The following is a 22,500-nucleotide window of genomic DNA, read 5'->3' as shown; positions in this document are numbered from 1 at the left end:
TTCATGAGCGCATAGAAGATAAAGTTTTTGCAAAAGAAGAAACAAATTTGCACAGAAAATTAAGTTGTTGTTTGTATTTGCTTTCTGGTTGTAAATTAAACTTACATGGATTGTTAGACGAGACGAAATCCTCTAAAATTGTATCGCTCGGGGCCGCACGCGCTAATGCATATGGGCCTCATACGGGGATTTTCTCAATAGTGTTACAATGGAAGCGCACGCGGTGCCGTAAGGGTCATACGATAAATTCATTTATGCCATCTCGCCAAAATCGGATTACTAAGAGGATGCAGGAGCCCATTAAAGGGGAACTATCACGTAATTTGGATCTGAACCCAAGCATGTTTCCAACATTGTAACATTTAAAAGAATATGGAGTTTTCCCACAAAGTACTGAATATGTGCATTAAAACTATTTGTGGTTGTCTATGGCCATGAATGACACGGACGAAATGGATTGAAACTTGAAAAAGTTAGGTTAACTTTTTCAAGTTTCGTTATTTTGTTTAGAAAAAATGGACCTAAACTAAGGGACCGTTCATTAATTAAAAATAGGGTTGGGCTGAAGAAAAATTATTAAGCAGTATTAAAAATGAAATTCCCTCCACCAATGCCAGTATTGTTCCCGCACGTTTTATCGCCGTGATACATGTTTAATTAAAACACCAAAAACTGTGTGCGTTTGAGAAGGAAGATGATCATCGCGATAGCATCAACCGAAATATCCAAAAGGAGAAGAAAATGGAGAGGAAACAATCGAGACAGGATGACACAACGGTCAATTAGACTACGGAGGAGAATGGTGAACACTCAGGCGAAGATACTGGTTGTTCTGAAAATCCTTGGGCTTGGGCTTTGACGACCTCAATGAAAGACTCCCTGAAAACCTTCAAGTTTAAGCCTCGAATTCAAGAAAAACACGACCTCATTAAGTTACTGTATGCTAAGAAAGCGTCACTAGTCAATCGCCTAAGTCAAGACCTGAAAACTAAGAGGGGACTCAAGTGGTTCATGAGCGTTCAAGTCCATTTATTCAAACCGAAAGCGGATGGGTCTGACGAGATTTCAGAACCCCATTTCCGAAGTCTTTGCAAGACAACGGTAAACGTTCATGAAATTGAAGAGCAGCTTAACGAAGTGAACCAAAAGTTTTTGAGTGCTTTCACAAGCTATCAGAAGGAAGGCAGTGGTTGGATAAGGGTCCGAAACTACGCCTTCCTGATCGCCAATGCGACTAAAAATATAATACTGGCAACCAGAATTTCACAACTGGTCGCAAGTGCGACCTACCATTAACCCTTTGATTACTATCTGGCTGTACTTAGACCTTGGCATGAAGCTAACAAAGATCCATCGGGCACTTGGTTTTGCGCGGAATACGTGGTTAAAGACATGGACTTCAACACCGAAAAAAGAAAACAAGCGTACAATGACTTTGAAAAAGATTTCTTCAAACTAATGAAAAAAATGGGGGTATTTAGAAAAACAATGGAAAACCTGCGAACGCGTGTGAATGTATGTCAAGCTGGTGACCAACCCAAACAAACTCAACAAACCGACCGCCTCACCCGCCTTTGATGCCTTCTGCATCTTTTCTGAAGATCTTGCAGACATCTGTATGAAAAATACCACGTTGTACCTGAACCCATTAACTGCATAGGAACAATCTCTTTCACGAGAGAATGGATTCTTTCCTCTTCCTGTTGTAATGCTTCTACGAACTTATCCACTTCATCTGCTCCGCGATAGACTACGGGAGGTTTACAGTATTCTGGTTTTGGAGAGACAATTATGTAAGCAAAACCACAGGCTTGATGTTTCTGAAATTTTCTCCGTAGAGGACTTGCGAGGATCCGGTGACGCGGACCTAATCTTGGTGCTTAGGCTCTCGAAATCATCGTAAATGACAAAGGGTACTCGAAGCTGTTTCTGGAAATCTTTAAACTAGAGAAACATGTTATCATCACTGGGAAGTTCTATTCGCTGGGATCCATGCTGACTACAGAGTGGCTTGTGGTCTTCAAGTAGCTGTTCCCGCACGAAGCCGTGCATGAAGACAATAAGGGCAGTAATACATTTGAGCTTTGTGCCCTGTTTGCCTGGAAAGCAGTCGGTTGAGATTTTTGATTAAACAGTAATGTCGTTTCTCCTCTTTTGAAAACAACAGCAAACTCACATGCACGGGAAACTCGCGTTCTTTAGTGAAGTATACGGGAAATAAATCTCCTTCTTCGAATCCGAAGACGTTGACTGCAATCTTGTTTTGTTTCTCAAACTTCGTGATCTTTCTGATTGATACAGGACACTCGATACCATCCATGTTCAGTTCGTTGACATAAGGTTGGTAATGATGAATTCGCTCGGGGTTAGATCTGCAAAGAACAGGATGTAAGGCCGCCAAGACGAAACACTTGTCATCTTTGTTTTCAATGTCAATTTGTTTTCAATGTTAATGATGGCTTTCTTATCCTTCAACTTTTTAGGTAAAGGCAGATAGCTCGAACCTTTCAATGCTTTGTATTTAGCCACACTCAAATAAGAAGCAAAATTTCGGATAGCATTCACATTGTCCGAAATTAACTTATTTATGGCAAATTGGGGTCGCCAAAAATTTTCGCTGGAAAATGCACGTCTTGAACTTCTTTATGGATACCAGAAAGCAACGCCCGCGCGGTGTTGTGTATGTGCCAAGCACTATTTTTCGCTTTCGAAAGCGAACATTTTGGAGAGATAATGTATCCGACCTCGAATGTAATAAAGAAATCCATCTGCCCCTTAGGTTTGTTGAAAATTTCAGCCACGGAAACACCAGTCACTTTCTGTCGAGCCGCCATATTGTTGCCGTGGTACATCCCTTGCACCAGTCCCTTGAATCTTTTTTCTGAGTCGTTGTTTTTGCGTCCGCAATACGTATTTAACGAGAAACCGCTAAAAAACGTGGTGGCTTGCGGCGTTATGGAGGGAGTTAACGGTAAAATTTCTTTTATTTTTATTTCAAAAACATTGACAGGATAAAAGGTCAGACACCTGTTGGCAAACGGCACTGAACTTAATGGTAGGTCGCCCACTTTCGACCAGTTGTGAAATTCTGGTCGCCAGTACTATATTTTTAGTCCCATTGGCGATCAGGAAGGCGCAATTTTGGACCCTTATCCAACCACTGCCTTCCTTCTGATAGCTTGTGAAAGCGCTCAAAAACTTTTGGTTCACTTCGTTAAGCTGCTCTTCAATTTCATGAACGTTTACCGTTGTCTTGCAAAGACTTCGGAAATGGGGTTCTGAAATCTCGTCAGACCCATCCGCTTTCGGTTTGAATAAATGGACTTGAACGCTCATGAACCACTTGAGTCCCCTCTTAGTTTTCAGGTCTTGACTTAGGCGATTGACTAGTGACGCTTTCTTAGCATACAGTAACTTACTGAGGTCGTGTTTTTCTTGAATTCGAAGCTTAAACTTGAAGGTTTTCAGGGAGTCTTTCATTGAGGTCGTCAAAGCCCAAGCCCAAGGATTTTCAGAACAACCAGTATCTTCGCCTGAGTGTTCACCATTCTCCTCCGTAGTCTAATTGACCGTTGTGTCATCCTGTCTCGATTGTTTCCTCTCCATTTTCTTCTCCTTTTGGATATTTCGGTTGATGCTATCGCGATGATCATCTTCCTTCTCAAACGCACACAGTTTTTGGTGTTTTAATTAAACATGTATCACGGCGATAAAACGTGCGGGAACAATACTGGCATTGGTGGAGGGAATTTCATTTTTAATACTGCTTTAATAATTTTCCTTCAGCCCTCCTCTATGTTTAACTAAAACATAAAACAAAGTCAGTCGCGACATTCTCCCGCCAGTGTGCACTATCAGGTAGAACACTCTTCCAACGGTGCCAGCTTTGCGACTGGTTTCTTGTATTGCCCTGCTTTCGTTTTCACTTCACAAACGCGAACGGTGTCGTCTTTGCCAGAAAAGGTCTTCATGATGCGAGCAAGGGGACAATCTCCTTTCTGAGTCTTCTCATCTACCGGCAGGACTAAATCCCCAACTCTGACATTGCGTGTGCCTTGATTCCACGTCTTTCGAGAAATAAGGGTGGGTAGGTATTCGCGTAACCACCTGGCCCAAACTTGATTTATGAGGACTTGCACTTGTCTCCAGCGCTTCTTACTGACGTCGCCGACGTCAGCGACATCCAAAATATATTGTTTTATTGACTAAATTTAACGGAAGCCTTGGGGGGGGGGGGGGTGTCGATCAACATCCCCCTTCCCTTATAATTAGAGCTTAGTTTAATTAGAGCTTAGTTATAATTAGAGCTTAGTTTATGAGTAAAACACTCGTATTACTCGTATGTATTGGTATGTATCCGTATGTTGGTCGTATGTATGCGTGTGTTAGTCGTATGTATTCGTATGTTAGTCGTATGTTAGTCGTATGTATTCGTATGTATCCGTATGTTCCGTATGTTACTGGTATGTTACTCGTATGTAACCCGTATGTACTCCTGTGGTGTTTTAGTCATGATCCTGTTTTGGCTTGCCCAGGCTTGTGATAAAAAACCTCTTGTTTTACTTCTATCCGGATTTCAGTGATTTTCGTTATTCACACAAACGGCAAATGAATAACTCGAGCGGATCAATTGCAACTTCTTTAATTTACACCGTGATTTTCAGTGTTTGCGTAATTACTGATTTGATACGCTTCAATTGAAATCGTTACAAATTCGTAAAAGCAAAGCTTCTGTTCGTGGTCAAATTGTTATCCTTTTAATGGAATATTCTATGAGAGTCGATTTCGCTATCCTCAAACACTTCCTCAAGTTTAGGAATAAATATAAGGCCCTTACATTAGGTATGAAATAAAGTTTTATGAATGGAGTCCCAGCAGTGGGACAATAGCAGTTCCGTTGGCGTGTAAAGCATTCGCATACATGACTTTTAGTGTTAATTTGGTAAAATAGAACATCATCACCTTTAACATCACCTTTATTTCACCTCGGATTTACCAGAGTTGCTGTATAGCTAATTTCTCCGAGAAAAAATAAATAAATAAATAAATAAAATCATATATTATATACAGTATATTAAAATACTATTTACATAAATAACAACTACATTGATGTTCGAAAGAATTTGGCATATTTTAGTTCTGAACTCGTTCAAGGACGTTAATGACCTCAGGTCCTCTGTTAGTTTGTTCCACATGTTTGCAGAAATGTATCTGAAGGAATGTAGACCATAAGTGGTTGTGTTAACGTATGGGATAACAAGTTTCCTTGATCCTCGTAGGTTGCGTTCAGTATTCCTCATTTGAAAAAGACCACGTATGTACTTCGGCATCGTTTCAAACTGAATTGCCTTAAAAACTGTTTTCATCATGTTTTGGCACCTAATACCATACAGATCACTAGAATTAAGGGTGCGTTCGATTGACCGTATTCCGGAATAAGAATGCGTGGAGTGATGAATAAAACGGTATGTTTGGCGCGTTTCGAAGCAGCAAGGATAATAAAAATATGGTTAAAATAGCATTTTAGCGGATGTTTGACAATTTTAATGTGAATCTCCGTAAAAATGAAGGATTTCTAACTTATATTCCATGTATTCTTATTCCGGAATACGGTCAATCGAACGCACCCTAAGTTTGCTCAGTAGCTCCTGGTAATGCAGAAACTTCTCGTCCAGAACAATCCTGAGCGAAATTTAGGAGATCATTATATTTTACGAAACTACGCTCGTTGTTCTCTAAATCTTTCACTTATAGTGGCAGAAGCATGATCTACGTTTGTCCGTAATTTTTAACAGCGTTTTATACAATAGTAAAGGAATAACTGGAGCCGTCAATGTGTAATAGAACGCCATCGTAGATGGTACAATTGAGGAAACTTTTCCAGAAAGAGAAAGTTCGCCTGGAAACGAAATTCCTGTAGCATTATTCGTTGCTTTTCAAATTTTAGTAGTTTCGAATGTGCAAAACGAATGTGCAAACGAGTGTTTCATTCCTTACCGCGTGCTAGATTTAATAGCTAGATTTGTAAGTATGCGAAATTCCAGTAGCATTATTCGTTGCTTTTCAGATTTAAGTAGTTTCGAATGTGCAAAGCGAATGTGCAAACGAGTGTTTGATTCCTTACCGCGTGCTAGATTTAATAGCTAGATTTGTAAGTATGCGAAATTCCAGTAGCATTATTCGTTGTTTTTCAAATTGAAGTAGTTTCTATGATTTCAAAATTCGAGTTTCGAATGCGCAAACGAGTGTTTGATTCCCTACCCCGTGCTACTTCATCAAACCCGCCTCTGGTATACCTTACATTCGCTGTTGAAATTGGAAAGAATGTCCCTTCTTCTGCCCTGAAGAGAGTATCCATGGCTATCAACAATGCGTGTGTGACCGTGTGATCCCTGAGTACAAAGTATATGAAGGTGGTAAGCGGCTACCGTGCAAGCATATGGAGACGCCTACGATAAGGGTGTCACGATCAGTAAAGAATCCGTTCAGACCCTACTTTACATGTAGAAGGAAGGACACATGTAGATACTTTCAATGGGCTGACGAAATGCCTGTGGATACGTATTCTGCAAGGAGGCCTCCAGTTTACGAACGAAGAGAAAATGCAAAGATGGATATGACGCCGACCCAAGCTCATGAGACAATTTGCAAGAATAGATAAAGTGACTGATTCTATGTAACATTCAGGAGCATCGTTTGCTTTGAAACTTGATTGTAATAATTTATTATGTTTATTCAATAACGTAAATTGTGTTGACATGAAATATTGCCTTGTGTTCATTTTTTTTTTTGTTGTTTCCATTTCTGGGTGTGCGATAAGGATGAAAAGCAAACCAGTTTGACGGCTTTTTTCTAGTCTACATTATTACGGAGACCCTTTTGAACACTCATCATCTTCAAAACTGGTTTTTCTAACCAACCCTTAAACTTGCTTCAACTTGTTTGACTGTGACGTCAATGCCTTCTCATTGGTTCTTAGCTACTCCATTATTCTTTCCCTATATAAGCGCGATACTACCCGGCTGGTTGGGGGGGAACCGTACCACCAGAACACTCTACACTTCACTCCCTGCCGCCATCTTGAATATACCCTCGTACACCTACGTGGTATGCATCTCATTATAAACCCTTATTCAAAAACCGGTTTGGGTAGAATTTTTCACCGGCCGCCATTTTGAGTACACCCTCGTACAACAACGTGGCATGCATCTCATTATAAAAAACGCCTGAATCTATTTGCATACATGAATAAAATTGGTCTAGTCATCTCCCCTATACTACTGTCAACGTTTCACAAGGAGTATATCTTGGGGTGCAGGGATGGCGCAGTGGTGAGAGCACTCGCCTCCCACCAATGTGGCTCGGGTTCGAGTCCCAGAGTTGACGTCATATGTGGGTTGAGTTTGGTTGTTCTCTTCTCTGCACCGACAGGTTTTTCTCCGGGTGCTCTGGTTTTCCCCTCTCCTTAAAAACCAACATCTGACTTGATTTGCGTTAATTGTTAGTTTCAGTTTACAGTGTCCCCAATCAGTGCTCCAGCGCTAGAACGACTAAACACTTAAATCAAGTTCCTTTCCTTTCCTTTGCTTTGGATAGCGACATATCGTAACATATCCACTGGATAAGATTATCCGCCTTTGAACAACTGGGGCTTGCAGATGGATTAGATGGGTATACATAGCACTTGAAGATGCACTTAGGTTTATGTGATGTTTTATTGGTAGACGAGAACTTTCTGTAGTTGATCACGTTGATGCATAAAGCAATTACTTGTGACACAAGGAAATTAACTGTAGTAAAAATAATGAATCATCTCAACGTGAAATTCATGATATCCATAGGCCATCAACATTACAATATTAGTCTATGCCTAAGCGTACACATCCCTCTAGTTATACAGACAACAAGAGTGCGAACTTCAAGTGGAAACTTGATCACGACTAGAGTGGTGAACTTTCCGTAGTTATGCGCTGTTGTTTGTCCCCAGACACAATTGACACTCTACAAAACAAAACGGAAAGCCACAAGCAACAGCCTGAAGGTAAAATATGATTTTACAGGGCTCAACCGACCAATCCCGATAAAGGCATTCCCGAGTTTGCATTATAGCCATATATTGATATCAAAGCCTTTTCCTGAAATGTCCTTTCGCTTTGAGTTGATCTTTTTCGCGTTAAATATTAACAGAAAGTCGTGAAAACATTTCAACGGGCGGAGTTGAAACCACGGTTGTCCTTTAAAGGAGGGTGAGTGCCAATCGCCTTTCGGAAAGTTGCACCTTAGAGGAAATGAAGCTCTAATATTCTACCATCAGAGGAAAGGAATCGTATGACTTTTCCTGTAGTTTGATCTCCTCGTTATACACCGAACACAATTGCATCAACCATCTTTAGACATAAGAATGGTGTGAAATGTCTCTTATATTTCCTATTCTCGAAGGTAAGCAATTAATTAAGCAACTACTTGTAGTTACTGAAGTCCATGCGTAACTTGATAGATGGCTTAGCAGGGGCTACTTTAGGCTGAACTGTCGGCTGTTTTGGTTTAGCTACTGGCTGATTGGCTCTCACGGCTGCTTCCAAACGAGGCTTTAGATCTGGCATGGAGCTCATGACTGTTCTGAATGGTTCCGGATACTTGGGACCAATTTTCATAAGTTTTTGCAGCGCCTGTTCATGAAGGCTCTTGGTTACTTTGTTGCCTTTTGATAAGTTGGCACTGTCCGACAGCAATGATACTAAGATTGGAACAAGTAACCCGAGCATGTGAACCTCTGAAAAACAGAACAGGTTATTGTTATTGACAAATTCAGTTAGTACTGCAATAGTTAGTTGGCATAAAGATAAATTCACTCAAGTTTCTTGGATGTGTTTCCATAAGGATCACGCGATACACCAACGCTAGAGCAAGTGACTCGTGACCGAGTGACCGAGTTGAGCGATCTCCAGAGTACAGGAAATGGTATCGTGACTTTTTGAAGTTGTCCTTAGCAATAGCCTCGTCCTTATGAATTCGGCAGAAAAACAGCGTCATGCTTTAGTTTGAGTTTTCTTATTTGAAAATAACGCAAATAATGCCCGAGGTAGCCTGTGAGAGTATCCGGGTTTTTCGACTAGTTTCACTTGGCAGGTGAATCTGGAGCCGAAAAAAACGGTTGCTCTTGCAGGCTACCTCGGGCATTATTTGCGTTATTTTCAAATAAGAAAACTCAAACTAAAGCCCGAGGTGACCCAAGATGATGCATAGCATTTTGGAAAAGCGCAAGAATCAGACCACTGTTACTGTGAAAATCCGAAAACCGTGAACACTACAAATATTTACGAAATGTTATGGTGTTTCAAGTAAAACGTCAATCACGCGCGAGAAAACTAACCGCAACCAGTAAACGGTATTTAGTTTGTGGTTTTAAGTCGCTTTTGATTGGTTTCTGCAAAATGGGAAATGTCAAAATTAAATCTCAGTGTTCACGGTTTTTGGATTCCCAATGTAAGTGAAATAAAGCAAATGAATTGTGAATCATGAAGGGAGTTGTTTACTTTGGCCAATAAGGTCGTGCGCTCGTCAAAACGCACGTGTTTTACTAGTTAAAGTGCTCCTAAGCATTGCGGCCATATTTTCCGTTTTCTAAAATATCCTGCCTTTTTATAGGCTTTTGTTCACGACCGAGTCAGAAGGGGAATGGCTCTACTCCTGATTTGACGTCACAATCTACTTTGCATGCATGTTTACAAAGAGATACTGCAATGTAAATCAGTTTGTGACGTCAAATCAGGAATAGACCCACTCCCCTTCTGACTCGGTCGTGAAGAAAAGAGGCTTGGTTTCTCGCAGGTTTTGAAGCCTATAAAAAGGCAGGATTTCTTAGAAATGGGAAAAAATGGTCGCACTACATTTCGAAAAGGTGCAAAGATTCATTTTAGCAAAAAATATATTTTGGGGTTAGGGGCACTTTAAGCTTCTGAGTGGTTAATTAGGCACGTAAATTTCTAAGAAAATCACAACCGGATAGTACAGTGTGAAACTCCATTTGACACAGCTAAAAAGGCGGTTTGAAGCAAACAGTTATTCGCAGAATCATCATTCGTTCCTGCAAATCTAGATGATACTTACTCAGATGGTCCTCTGTGAGTTGGACTAAAAGTTCCATGATCTTGATGGCTGCCAAAGTAACTGTTAACTGCTCCTCTGTTGTCGGTTTATTAATGCACATGTCATTCAAAAGCATAACAATATGAGGAGCTAAGGCAGTGATGAATGGATATGATATACTATGCTCTCTGCACTGGAACACAGACTCAAGTGTCTGTAATGCCTTTAGTTGAAGCTGAAGAATAATAAAAAAAACATGTCTAAGACCTTGTAACAAGGAAATTGCAAACCAGCACAAATAAAACCCATCATCCCAATCTTACCGACTACATTTACAGCGTCTTCCTGTGATCTCAGTAAAGGCACTAGACCGGTTGCCGAGAAAATTTTGTCCTCTATCGTAAGTAGAATTTCAGCCCGATTATCGCGAAAAAACCACCAAAGGAAGGCTGCACCCACTGGGATGCAGGCATCCACACTTAAGAGGAAAAACTAGAACTTCCAAAAGAGAAGTCGCGGCAATGACACTTTTCCCCATGAAATAAGATTGACTGTGGTAAAAACATCTTGATGCTACAGACATTGCTAGAACTGATACAGGTACAATTTACACGAGAGCGCGGTAAACGTTTAATGAAATGATGAATTTTACTGTCAGTGAAGGCAGCATACTTGGCTTGCCAGAAGGATCCTCGAGCTTGCTAAAAGCAGACGACTGCTTCCTTTTTTATCCATAGCAGTCCCCGGAGCCCAAGTTTAACCATCAAGAGACGATTGTTGAATGGTGTGGAGTGGAGACGGCCAGCAATGCAGCCAGCCCGGGTTGGATTTCCTAAACATGGCAAAGCATGTAGATAACTCATGACGGCTCTCTATCGGTCAGATGAGCTTTACCGTCTCTTCAAAATTCAATACCGGATTTGACTGTATCGTCCGTAACTGGTGCGTGATAAGTCTGTTGACACTTCTAAATAACGAAAGAGAGAAATGATCCTCGCACTTATCTGGACAATTTAAGCAATTGTTTCTCGTAGCTATACCAGGTGATCTGGTGACGTAATTTGGAGGACTGGGAAGGAAAATTTTAACTCAGTATCCCACAACCGCGCGCGGCCTTAAATGATGTTTCCAAATGTCCTGCAATATTTTCATCGGCAAAACTCAAAAGATTATTCCGTGTCTCCCACATTTCCTGTTACTGAACGAACATTCAAGTGGAAACCGCCGAGATATAACCTTGCCTCTGCCATTTTGAATTCGGAAATAACATGCAAGGCCGCGCGCGGTTGTGGGATACGGCGTTAAAATTTTTCTCCCCAGTCCTCCGAATTGCGTCACCAGTTCACCTGGTACGAAGTGAGCTGTGAAGCCACACAGTTGGGAGCAAAGCCAATTTGTTGGGTGCGCGTGTTCCCGTGAAAGGACTCAATGCATTGCACCGGCGTAGCAGAGGTCATGGGTTTTGAATGCCGTTGGAGCCACCTGAAATATTCAGATGTCCATAAGAGACAATTTCTTCAATTGTTCAGATAAGTGCTAGGATCATTTTTCTCTTTCGTCTGTAGCCCGCACTTCAAATATATACCCTACTTCTAAATTTGTAAGCTTCATCATTAATACCTCCATGCTGGTCGCCCTGATACATCTCGTAAATACATTGATACATTTTTTCTGCAGATCTGTTGTCAAGACAACTTCCTTTGGGGCTGACAGGATAAAAATGGCCAAAGCAAGCATCACCACGGAGTCATCCATTGCGGCATTAGCCGAGGCATCTGCGAGAGATTCTGTGTTGGCTTTAGCATCTGATAGCACTGTGGCTAATGCACTGTAGAGAAACAGCAACACGATGATAACGATGATAGAGCCTTTGCTTCATGAAGATACCAAGGGTTTACGAAATTTGCTCATTGGTTTAACAAAAGAAATAATTACAAGTATTTCCTCATTGAACGTTTTATTATTTTGCCCAAGATTATGGTCATCAGAAGGGTGGGTCCATTAGAATCAGTCGGATATTTGCAGAGTCTGCCTTTGTCGTTGCTGACGAATTCATCATTTTCATCACCTCTCTCTCTCTCCTCAATACAAAAACCCTACTATCAGTATTTAGTATCACCCAACTAGTGGACTAATGCAAACGCTGCATTTTGATTGGCTACGCTACTAGAGGACTATTAGCAATAGTCCTCGAGTAGCGAAAAGCGTGACGCTTTCTTTCGTTTTATTACCAAATAAATATTTTTTAAACTTGCATTTGCTAACTTTATTATTGCTTTTTCTGTCCGACTAGTTGGGTGATACTAAAACAATTAGACCCTTCGCCCTCAAAGGCCACGGGTCAATAGCCCATGAGGCGAAGTATTGACCCGTAGCTCTTGCGGGCTACCGGTCTAATTGTTAATTATTGTATTTTAAAAAACGATAGTTCACACCTTTGAAGCAAATCAATCCAGTCCTTGGAGCATTTAGGGTTCTGCGTGTATGCAGATGTTGTGAGCTGCTTTAACGCTTGTAATGTTGCCGTTACAGTAGTATGTGATGACGAGTCCTTGATTAATGCCACTTCACGTAAAGAACTTGTCAAAAGGTATAACACACTTGGTAACACATTAACTGAGGCTTCTGGAGTACAGAGACCAGGAGCAGCGGGCAGAATTGACAATGCTTCTGATATTAACCTGGAACTTTCCCGTGTTACAGCTAAAGAGACATGCAGAGTTTGGATGAATTTCCACGTAAAATTGTACATCATTTACATGAATGTGGTAGGTTTTTTCTTCAAAATGGGCACAAGCCCCTATCGCCATTGAAAATAGGGGGTCCTTTTCGGGGAAACCGCAGAAGGAGAGCAGAGGTATGACTGATTGCTGGTGTATAACTCGTATTAGGGTATCCCGACCTCAGCGAGGTATGATTAAGGTCCAACTTTCTTCAATCATCTTTCACCACCGTTCCTTATGTTGTATGAGCTTGTCTTTTAGCCAGCGAACGGGCTTTCCATTAGGTTAAACGATCCTAGTCAACCGCGCCCATACTTTCGTTTACATATGGGCAACTACTGAAAAAATTCGTGATACGTGCTCATAGCCTTCAGACCGCGAGGCCGAGAAAAGCGACAGCGCAACGCCCTAATAATGAAATAAAAGACATTCATCCTCACTAGCCTCACTTTGGAGCAAAAATTCCTTTGAATTTTGTTCGTGCTAACGAGGCTAGTGAGGATGATTAGAATAAAGACAAAAGAATAATTTATTGGCCGCCATTTATGAGTACGGTCTATAGAATTGCAAAACGAAACCTTTACGGAAAAAAATAAGAACGAGCAGTAACCGACGACACCTCGCCAGAGCCAGTGAACATTTTTGAAAAACTAAGATGACGATTTCGGATGTGCAGATACTTCAGTTTGCGAGATGATGTGCTTGAATGGTAACCGCAAGGAAATAGTCCCGAATTTAGATGACATTGAAAATGGCGGTTTACGCACTTTACGTACACAATACATTTTGGTTGGCTAGGATCCTTTAATCTTCGGAGACGTTTGTTCAGTGGCGCGCTGTTAGGAGCAAAGGGTTTGGGGAGTAGAAGGGAACAACTCCTCGTTCGCCCAATTCCTCAGCATTTGACTCAGTCCGCGAAACTTCACCCAAAAGAACAGCCCGTTCACAGCCTTTGGAATTTGCTACGTATGGTACAACGTTTGTTAATTTGCAAGATGTTTGTCCAGAGAAACAAACCATTTGACTCGTACTGTTAAAGAGGAGAACTTACTTTTAAATCCTGTGCCAATGGTGACGAGTAGGACTGGCTGCTGGTTGGATGCACCAGATTGAGGGAGAAGATTGGGAAGCTGTTTTTTCAAAACACACATACAGATCTCCATAACACCAAACACCAATGACCGACCAGGGGTCAAATCTTCTTCTCCTTGGTTCTCTGATTCTGGATTGCTTACAGAATCAGTCATAAATAAAACGATGGTAAATTAAAAAATAATGCAGTGGCCATGTAACAGCGCATACACGTATATTTAAGGACGTTCGCGCTAATTGTTTGTGCGCAACGTTACTGCGCAGGTAACGCGACTGTAATATGTCACGCATTACTTCCAGCATTAGTGAAGTTGAGGTTTTAAAACCTTTGCAAAAACCGTGGACGATAAGTCTTGCACAGCGTTGGATCAGAGAAGATCGTGATCAGTCAAAATTGATTTAAAATATTTATGAAAGTCAAGTAGACTACTGCACGACTGATATTCGCGAGGTTTTATCAGTCGTGCACTAGTCTACTTGACTTTCATACAAATTTTTCAAGCATAAGTTAAAATAACATGGCGACAAAAGCGCCGAGGAAAAAATTCCAGGCCGGCAAAAGAATGGCACATTTATTTCCGAATCATCATGAAAGAGAAGTGAGCGGGAGGATGGAAAAGCTCTGGAAAAGGTAGCTGATCGAGTAGACTAGTGGCTGAAAGTCTGGAAAACTCGAGGACGAACCGTTGCGTAAATTTAATGGGGCTGTTTCTTTTTAATGTTTTTATTACCCTACGAACATAAGTTCAAAGTGAATGCATGTTTTTAAAGTTCTTTTCCTTTACTTTCGTGAAAATTGAGCAGTATTTTCGTCCTCGTCCGCTTGAATAGTGCGGACCTGCGTGGAAACAATCAGCTATTGAATTTTACAAAAAAACACACTCCAGAGGATGAGCATGACGGCAATGGAGAGATATTATACAAAACACCAACGAAATGAAGATGACCCCTGCTTAAAACGTCGTTGCTATGCTCGAGAAAGGTTTTTTTTCGGTAAAAACCTTTCATCTCTTCAACGATCGATCCTCTCTTGGGTTCCAGTCCTTGCCCGACAGGTCACGCAAAAGCGTGACAAACGAACTTTTCCAAGAGCTTTGCAAAATCACATCGATTTTACTCGTTCAGATCATCGGTGACCCCTATTTTTTTAATCATGAATCACTTACTTTACTTACTATCTACAAAATATGATGAAATGAAAAAATTCTCACCGTAAGAAGTTATCTTTTTTTAACATTTTCTTTCCTCGTGCCATCGAATTCTGGTAGTGGTTGCTGCGGATAGAGCTTACGAAAACGCTCGTCGAGGATGAACTCTACTGTTTACCACATCCCTAGCGGCATACAATTATCTAAAAATCTCACTCTTAAAAACCTATGCACGGAAACTTTCACTCCAACAGTTTATTTTTATGATTTTCGATGGATGAGCAGATGAGCCTACATCTCGCTATTATGACCGATTTCTCGAAATTAAGGCATTTTTCCACTGCCATTTTCTCCGAAACAAAGTCGGTGACCCCCATTTTTTTTTTCATTTTCGGAGTAAGTACTTTATGACCTAACTCTAGGCGAGAAATGAAGAAAATCTCACCGTAGGAAGATTTTGGCGCGAACGTCCTTAAAGGCCACGGTTGGGACTAATTCAGACGCAGATTAAACTTGAAAAGGGACGGTAATACCAAGATAGAAAAATAAAATGGTTACGATGAGCAAGCACGAATAAACCATCAAATGTGGAGTTACATATCAGTCTGATAATCTACCAAAATAAAGCTTCTTGCGTTCAGAACAAGACAGAAAATGATTCAGGCAATTTAGTAAGGGTTTTAAATTTCTTAAGTAAAAGTACCTAATCCAATGCATGCAAGGAAATGGAAATGACTTGTACCTGCCACTTGCTGCTGTTCTGGTCTCCAATGATTCCTGTGCGGATTTAACAATTTGTCGTACAACCTTCATAGCAGCTAACTGGATATCAAGGGAGTCTCTTGTAAGCAAAACCCTGTGCAACACACTCAACATTTCAACACCGAGAATCTGGAAATAAAGCAGAACTACGTTAACAAGAAAAAGACGAAAAGCGAATTCGAATGTTGGCTTGGAAATTGCGAACGATGGGCTCCTTTGTGTCAAGGAGTGTAAAGCCCAAGGAGACGGTAGGTAAGACTAAAGCGCGGACGGGAAGGGTGGGGGGGGGGGGGGGGGTGGCGAATTGATGCAAACGTCAAGACTCTGGAGTCCGTAAAGGAAAGTTCGACATCTGGCCTTCCACACACACGAAAATATGGCGCCTCATTACATTCCTCAGACGGTAAGCTTGCTATTGGTCAATGAACGGGCGGTATTATGCAGTACGGCCCGCTTGACTTCAAGGTCAGCTTGATTTGACTACCAAAACAAGTAAGTGCAATTTACGTCTGACTCGGGCCATAAAACGCGGGCCGTAATTTACAATACTTTCCTCGAACTCGGTTGGTAACGGATACTTTGCAAGACGGCGGAGGTGTTAAGGTCTCGGTAAATTTGGGCGTCTCGCTCAAATTTTTTGTTTGTGCAAATCTTGAATCGGTGGGCTGTGAAGTGTATTTTCCCGTTGACGTATTATGTCAATTACCAGTAATCGGATCCCTGCTTTGTACGCAAAGGGTTCTGGGATCGTCAGGGGGCAAACATTGCAAGTCGCTGTGAAAAATATAGGGCGGAAACTTATTTCAACGTCCAAAAAACCAGCTTGTAGAGGGATCAACGCTTGTTTCGACACACTTTTATTAGAAATCGATTTGGGAAATGTTAATACGTGGCAAGTGTAAGTTTTTGTTTGAACAACCGTGAAATAGGAGATAAACTTTCCTGATTAAATTCCTTGCTTGCGTAAGGTTTCTTGTGAAATGGTCTTGAAATATTACAAAGTTAGTTATAAATCTGGAGGAAATAACTCAATAAAGCCTTTTCAGTTGTATTTACGAGTGTATAGGCTGACTCTTGGCCTTTTTCTAACCTCAGCAATTCAGATAATATTGGAAATATGCCTAGCCGCGATCATTGTGCTGTGTCGGGTTGTGACAACGATCGAAGATACTCAGAAAAGCAAACGGTTCTTCCTCACGTTGGAATATTAAGATTGTACTCGCCCAGGAATAACAAAGATGTTTTGTCGTGGGCTAGACCTATTAATCGTGACCAATTCAACTGGCCGGTTTCAATGAGTACGATGGTCTGTTCAAATCATTTTGTACGAGGTTACAGAAACTCTGAAATTATGTCCAACAGCAACTTTGTACATTAAAGAGTAAGATTGTGAGGGTAAACCTCAGAGACCTGCTCCAAAGATCAGATCTACAGAGAACTAGTATATGAAGATGACGCTTTTGTATTGGTCGAAGTTGGAGCTTGACAAATTTGCTTGGATCCAGTGGCTTTACAGTGTAATAATACTTGTAGATGGTAATTGACAGAAGAAAAAAGTTTGTTTAGCAGCCGAGGCATATGAATTTCCAGTGTTATCTAAATCTGTCGAAACAGAGAACGCTGCATTCGCTGGAAGAGGAGCATTTAACCAGCTACCTCGAGGCAGAACTGAGGAGACTGAAATAGTTTGCTTGTAATACATTAAAGAGATTGGAAACCCACAGAGTTTGTAGAAAATAGTGGCAGCTCAAAAACCGTTGGGTTTTTCTCAATCAAATCAGAACTTAACCTATGCATTTCTTCATGTTTCCCATCTCTCAATTCATCCCTCCAAAGAGCACTAGCTCTGTAACAACAACTTTCAACTCCTCTGACAAGGACTTCTCTCCTTTGAGAAGGTAAATTTCCAGAAGCCAAAATTCGTTTACGCAAGACGTAACTAATAAGGAAACAGCCTATACACACGTAAATACAACTGAAAAGGCTTTATTAAGTTATTTCCTCCAGATTTATACCTAATTTTGTAATATTTCGAGACCATGGCGCAACGTCAATTCGCAATAAACCTTACGTAAGCAGGAAAGTTAATCAGTAACTTGTTGTCAGCGGTGTCTTCAATTGGCAATATTGCAATAATCCTAAAAGGTTGTATATACAACTACAGATGGTAAAATTGTGTAATGTGTCACTTGACAACGGGCGTAAGGACAACTCGAAAATCAAGCAGGACTCGAACCTACGACAACCAAAGGATGCTCCGCCCTTTGGACACTTTATCTGAAAAAAAACCTGGACAAAGCACCTAGCTCAATGGGCTGAGCATCCCACGAGTGTTAATTATGGAGGTTGTTGGTTCGATTCCTGCATGGGAGTCAGATTTTCCAGTCGTCCTTTTGACCGCTGCCAAGCAACTAGCTTGTCACTCAAGTTGTTACGGTGGCTTACGACTCATTTTCATCTGCTTTGGTCATGATGGTCATATTTCAACCCGTCCAGTGATAGAGAATCTAGGGCAGTGCGATTGTCCTAGTTCGGTCGTAAGCTCTTACGTTTTGTAAGAATAGAGTTTCCCAAATTGACGAAAATGAGTTCGACACAACTTTGTTTCAGTACCTGTTCATTTCCAATAAGAGTTCGTGCCCATTTCGAATCCAGCAAGCTGCAGAATGCATTAAGGCAGGCAGACACAGTGCTATTAGGTTGTGTTCCTCTGGAAGAACACAACGACTCCATGCATATTCCAACCAGCAGATGAAAGTAATCTGCGTTAACGTCTGTTGGTGTCTTTGCAGCCGAGATCATACCTCTGCTGTTTGTGTCAGGAGACTCACTTGATAATCCTGCAATGACCACACCGTGTAAGAGCGATCTGGCTTTCTTTCGTTCTTCCTTTTTTGAGAGAGCAACTCTGGCTTCTTAAATCCCTTAGAAACTAATAGCTTCCATGACTCCATAACTCGAAGATAAAAGCTTGAATAAACCTGTTTTCTTACAATAAAATTGTCTTCTTAATGGTGCTTTAGGTTAGTTATGTTTTCAGGCCAATTGCGGAATTTTATACAGCGCATCTTCTCTTCCAGATGCACTTGACATCACTCAATCCATGCGTGAGACAAACAGCAATATGTTTAGACATCTGTTCGTGGATCCTAACTTCTCACCCAGCCCACACATAAAAAGCCAGAAACGTCAGACCACAACACCGAGGGTGTTTTGAGACGGGATCTACAGTTTATCGTTCCCACCGAAAACACTAAAAGCCTATCCATTAGAAGAAATTTTGCGTCTTTTTGGGACCCTTAGTGTTGGTTCGGCCTTGCAGGATAGAGTTAAGCTCAATAGCGGCAAGTGTAAAGAGCTTAGGATATCCTTTGCAATGGACGAGCCCCAGTTTGCGCCTATTATAGTAGACGGTAGTGAACTGGAGAGGGTGACTAGGGCTAAACTTCTAAGTCTGCCCATTTCGAGCAAGCTTACTTGGAGCGATCATATGACATAATCAAGAAAGCGTCGAAGCATATGTATTTCTGACTGCAGCTAAGGAGATCAAGAGTTTGTAATCAGGATATGTCTTCCTTTTACACTACTTGTGTGCGCTCTGTTCTTACGTACGCAGCACCTGCCTTTTTTATGCCCTGCTACGGTACCTAAAAGATGAGTTGCTGTGAATGGAAAAGCAGCCAATGTCTATAATATGCCCGGTCTGCCATACCCAGGAGGCTATTGAACTGGTGAACATTGTCCCAATTGTTGATTAATTTTATCACAGGGCTATGTAGTAATACTTTCGACTCCACTGTAAGGGACCCCAAACACTGTCTGTACAGTTTAATGCCGTTCAGTGAACTGTCACATTATAGATCCTGTTTTGATGATATCTATATGTAGTTTTTTCAGTATTGGAAATCGCGCCATGAACGCGAGTGCATTTCGTGATTTACGGGCAAGAGTGTTGTTTTGAAAGTACAGCTCGTGCAATTTGAGAACTTTGAAAACATCACGAAGTTCATGCGATTTTTTATTTATTATATACTCAACAAAATCAATCCCCCGCTTTGTTTCCACAGCAACTTCCGTATTGCACTCTATAGCCTCTTTTTGCACTCTGTAACCTACTTATGCATTCGTCATCGACGAATCACAAACGCGATGTTTTGTTGGGCATATAATACGTTAGCTGAGCCTGACCGATTTCCTACTAGTGTCGGGAACACATTCTTGGTCTCCAGGGCAAGGGTTTTACGCGCACGCGCGCGTAATTGATTTATAATAGGGAGCTTACGAAACGAGGCCGACGACGGCTACGAGGACTTCATTTAAAAATACAAATTCGTGTTATTCATATCACTACGAAACTATTTCATGTCGTTTCGTGTTAAAAATGTGTAGTAACTGTCGAGGAATTAAACTGGTATGAGTGGGCTGGAAGAGCAGAGAGAGAACTGAAAATTCATCGTCATGTGCTAACGTCCTCCACAGAACCTTGAATTTGGTCATTTCACGTCGTCATTTAGGAGATGACGCCAAAGAAATGTACCAAAATGTAAAACGCACGTGCAGAGCGTGCAGAACCATTGTTCACTAAACCTATTGTTTTGTAACGTCGTTGATGCAGTCGGCATCGTCGTTTCGTAAGCTCCCTAATACCATGATATCTTTACTAATTACATGTCACCTTGTGCAGTTAAACTAATAATATAATAGCTTACCTTCTTCCATTTCACGCTTTGTCCTTTCAAATCCCCCATTATTTAACCACAGAGATGCAGCATGTACAATGGAGGGCCAACAACTCTGGTAATGAGGTCTGGCTTGGTCCATGGAGTCAGGACTATATAAAAACATCATTATATTATTTTATAAATTGAGACGTAAAACATGTGACCACTCAACCAATTTGTTTATTTCGCCTTATTACCAGTGCTTATTTATTCCAATCTGCACGGGAAGAACCATGTGATGACTTGTAAAATAATATCCATAAGAAATTTACGAGATGCTCTTTCATAGCCACCACTTTCAAGCTTTCTTGGTCGCAAGTTTCGTAATTTGTTCATACGCAGAGTGTTTAGCTCCACCGGCTCGTCCATTTCCTCTGCACGTTTCTTTTTCAAACACCACCGGAGAAACAAAAAGTGGTGCCCATCTGTTTCATGGTGATTACGTTGAAACAGCTTAGCATACTCAAGCGGACGCCATTGCACAAAATTATAATATAGAAAAAAAAACGGAAAGCTAAGGAAATGCTCGAAACTGGAACGAAGTGTGAGTCCCAAATAGTTTTTGTTTTTTACTCTGAGTGGATTAGAGTGTCGAAAGTAATTAGCGAATTGCTTTGGTTTATGATTATTTCACTCAGTGATTAGTTCAAAGTTCTTGCGTCACTTTTTCAACCAATCAGAAGTGAAACCAAAACCAATCGTGGCTCGCGCGTGCACATTTTCCCGCGCTTTGTGTCGGCTACGTGTAATTACTTCGCGTTTTGATTGGTTTACTAGATTGTCTCCGTCCTTTTTGATTGGCTAAAGTAATTACTTTGGTTTTGGTTTTACGACAATCCATTGAAAATCGCTCTAAAACGTAACGTGAGATTTGCTGTAGTAATGCCAAACCAAATCCATCGCAAGATAACTGAATTTCAAAAGTTGAATGAAAACTGAACTATAAAAACGGAGGGATGAAAAAAAAAACAGATTACCGGTAATCAGCTAGCCAGAATCAATGGCGACTTAACAGAGTCGTTCAAAACACAATAGACGCCCTTTACTAGTATAATTCAAAGAAATGCGTATTACCTGTAAAACATCCCTCCTTGAGGTGGCAGCTGAGGTGAGTATTCCGTTGGCAAAGCAAGCAATGCGTGATCCCTTAATGCACCCAGCCAGTATTTACTGAGTGACTTCAACTCAGGTTCAACCAATTCTAGTAGACTCCCAGATGATTCAGGGAACTGATCCTCCTCATCTCCAACACTTGTTGAAGTCGGATTGTCTCGCTGCTTCATAGCTACAATATATACCTGACACATCCAGATAACATTAAAACTTCTCAATTATTGGGGAAAAAAAGGAAAGGAAGTATATTTAAGTGTCTATCCTTCAAGTGCTAGAACACTAACTGGGGAAACTGTAAACTGAAATCAACAAATTAACGCCAAATCAAATCAAATCTTGGTTTTTGAGGAGAGGAGTAACCGGAGAAAAACCGGTGCAGAGTAGAGAACCAGCAAACTCAACCCACATACGACGTCGAGTCTGGGAATTGAACCCAGGCCACATTGGTGGGAGGCGAGTTCTCTCAACACTATGCCAGCCCTGCACTTTATGTTTTTGTTTCCAGATATTTTTATATCTACTCCGGTTACCCGCACGCTACCAGTCCAGCGTACTCGTTACTTAACAATTATTCTATTTTCCCGTGCTCTTTCTTGCTCTCTTTGCCGTTTTTCGTCACCATTATTCAGCCTGTTTTCTCGTCAATATGGGAGGCGCGGTGGCCTTATGGTTAGAGTGCTCGACTCCGGATCGAGTGGTCCGGGTTCGGGTCCTGACTGGGGACATTGTGTTGTGTTCTCGGGCAAGACACTTTACTCTCACGGTGCCTCTCTCCACCCAGGTGTATAAATGGGTACCGGCGAAATGCTGGGGGAAACCCTACGATGGACCAGCATCCCACCCAGGGGGGAG

At 41.3% G+C, this 22,500-nt stretch overlaps 1 protein-coding gene across 1 annotated transcript in view; it reads right to left on the bottom strand.

Annotated features, from left to right (window-relative positions):
* Positions 1-7,696: 7,696 nt before the first annotated feature.
* Positions 7,697-22,500, bottom strand: part of LOC138025186 (HEAT repeat-containing protein 5B-like) — a 53,821-nt gene continuing 39,017 nt past the window's right edge. The window contains exons 25-33 of the mRNA XM_068872380.1: positions 21,610-21,833; positions 20,524-20,645; positions 18,428-18,654; positions 15,795-15,943; positions 13,864-14,042; positions 12,525-12,792; positions 11,710-11,917; positions 10,111-10,324; positions 7,697-8,773 (exon numbers count right to left, since the gene is read on the bottom strand). Coding sequence (XP_068728481.1) covers positions 8,460-8,773; positions 10,111-10,324; positions 11,710-11,917; positions 12,525-12,792; positions 13,864-14,042; positions 15,795-15,943; positions 18,428-18,654; positions 20,524-20,645; positions 21,610-21,833 — 1,905 coding nt within the window. The 3' untranslated portion in view covers positions 7,697-8,459. The remainder of the gene's footprint in view (positions 8,774-10,110; positions 10,325-11,709; positions 11,918-12,524; positions 12,793-13,863; positions 14,043-15,794; positions 15,944-18,427; positions 18,655-20,523; positions 20,646-21,609; positions 21,834-22,500) is intronic.

The sequence above is a fragment of the Montipora capricornis genome, chromosome 12 (assembly GCF_036669925.1).
Source record: "Montipora capricornis isolate CH-2021 chromosome 12, ASM3666992v2, whole genome shotgun sequence".
NCBI classification, from domain to species: Eukaryota; Metazoa; Cnidaria; class Anthozoa; order Scleractinia; family Acroporidae; genus Montipora; species Montipora capricornis.
Note: the sequence above shows the minus strand (reverse complement) of the source record. Positions and strands in the feature narration are given on the sequence as shown.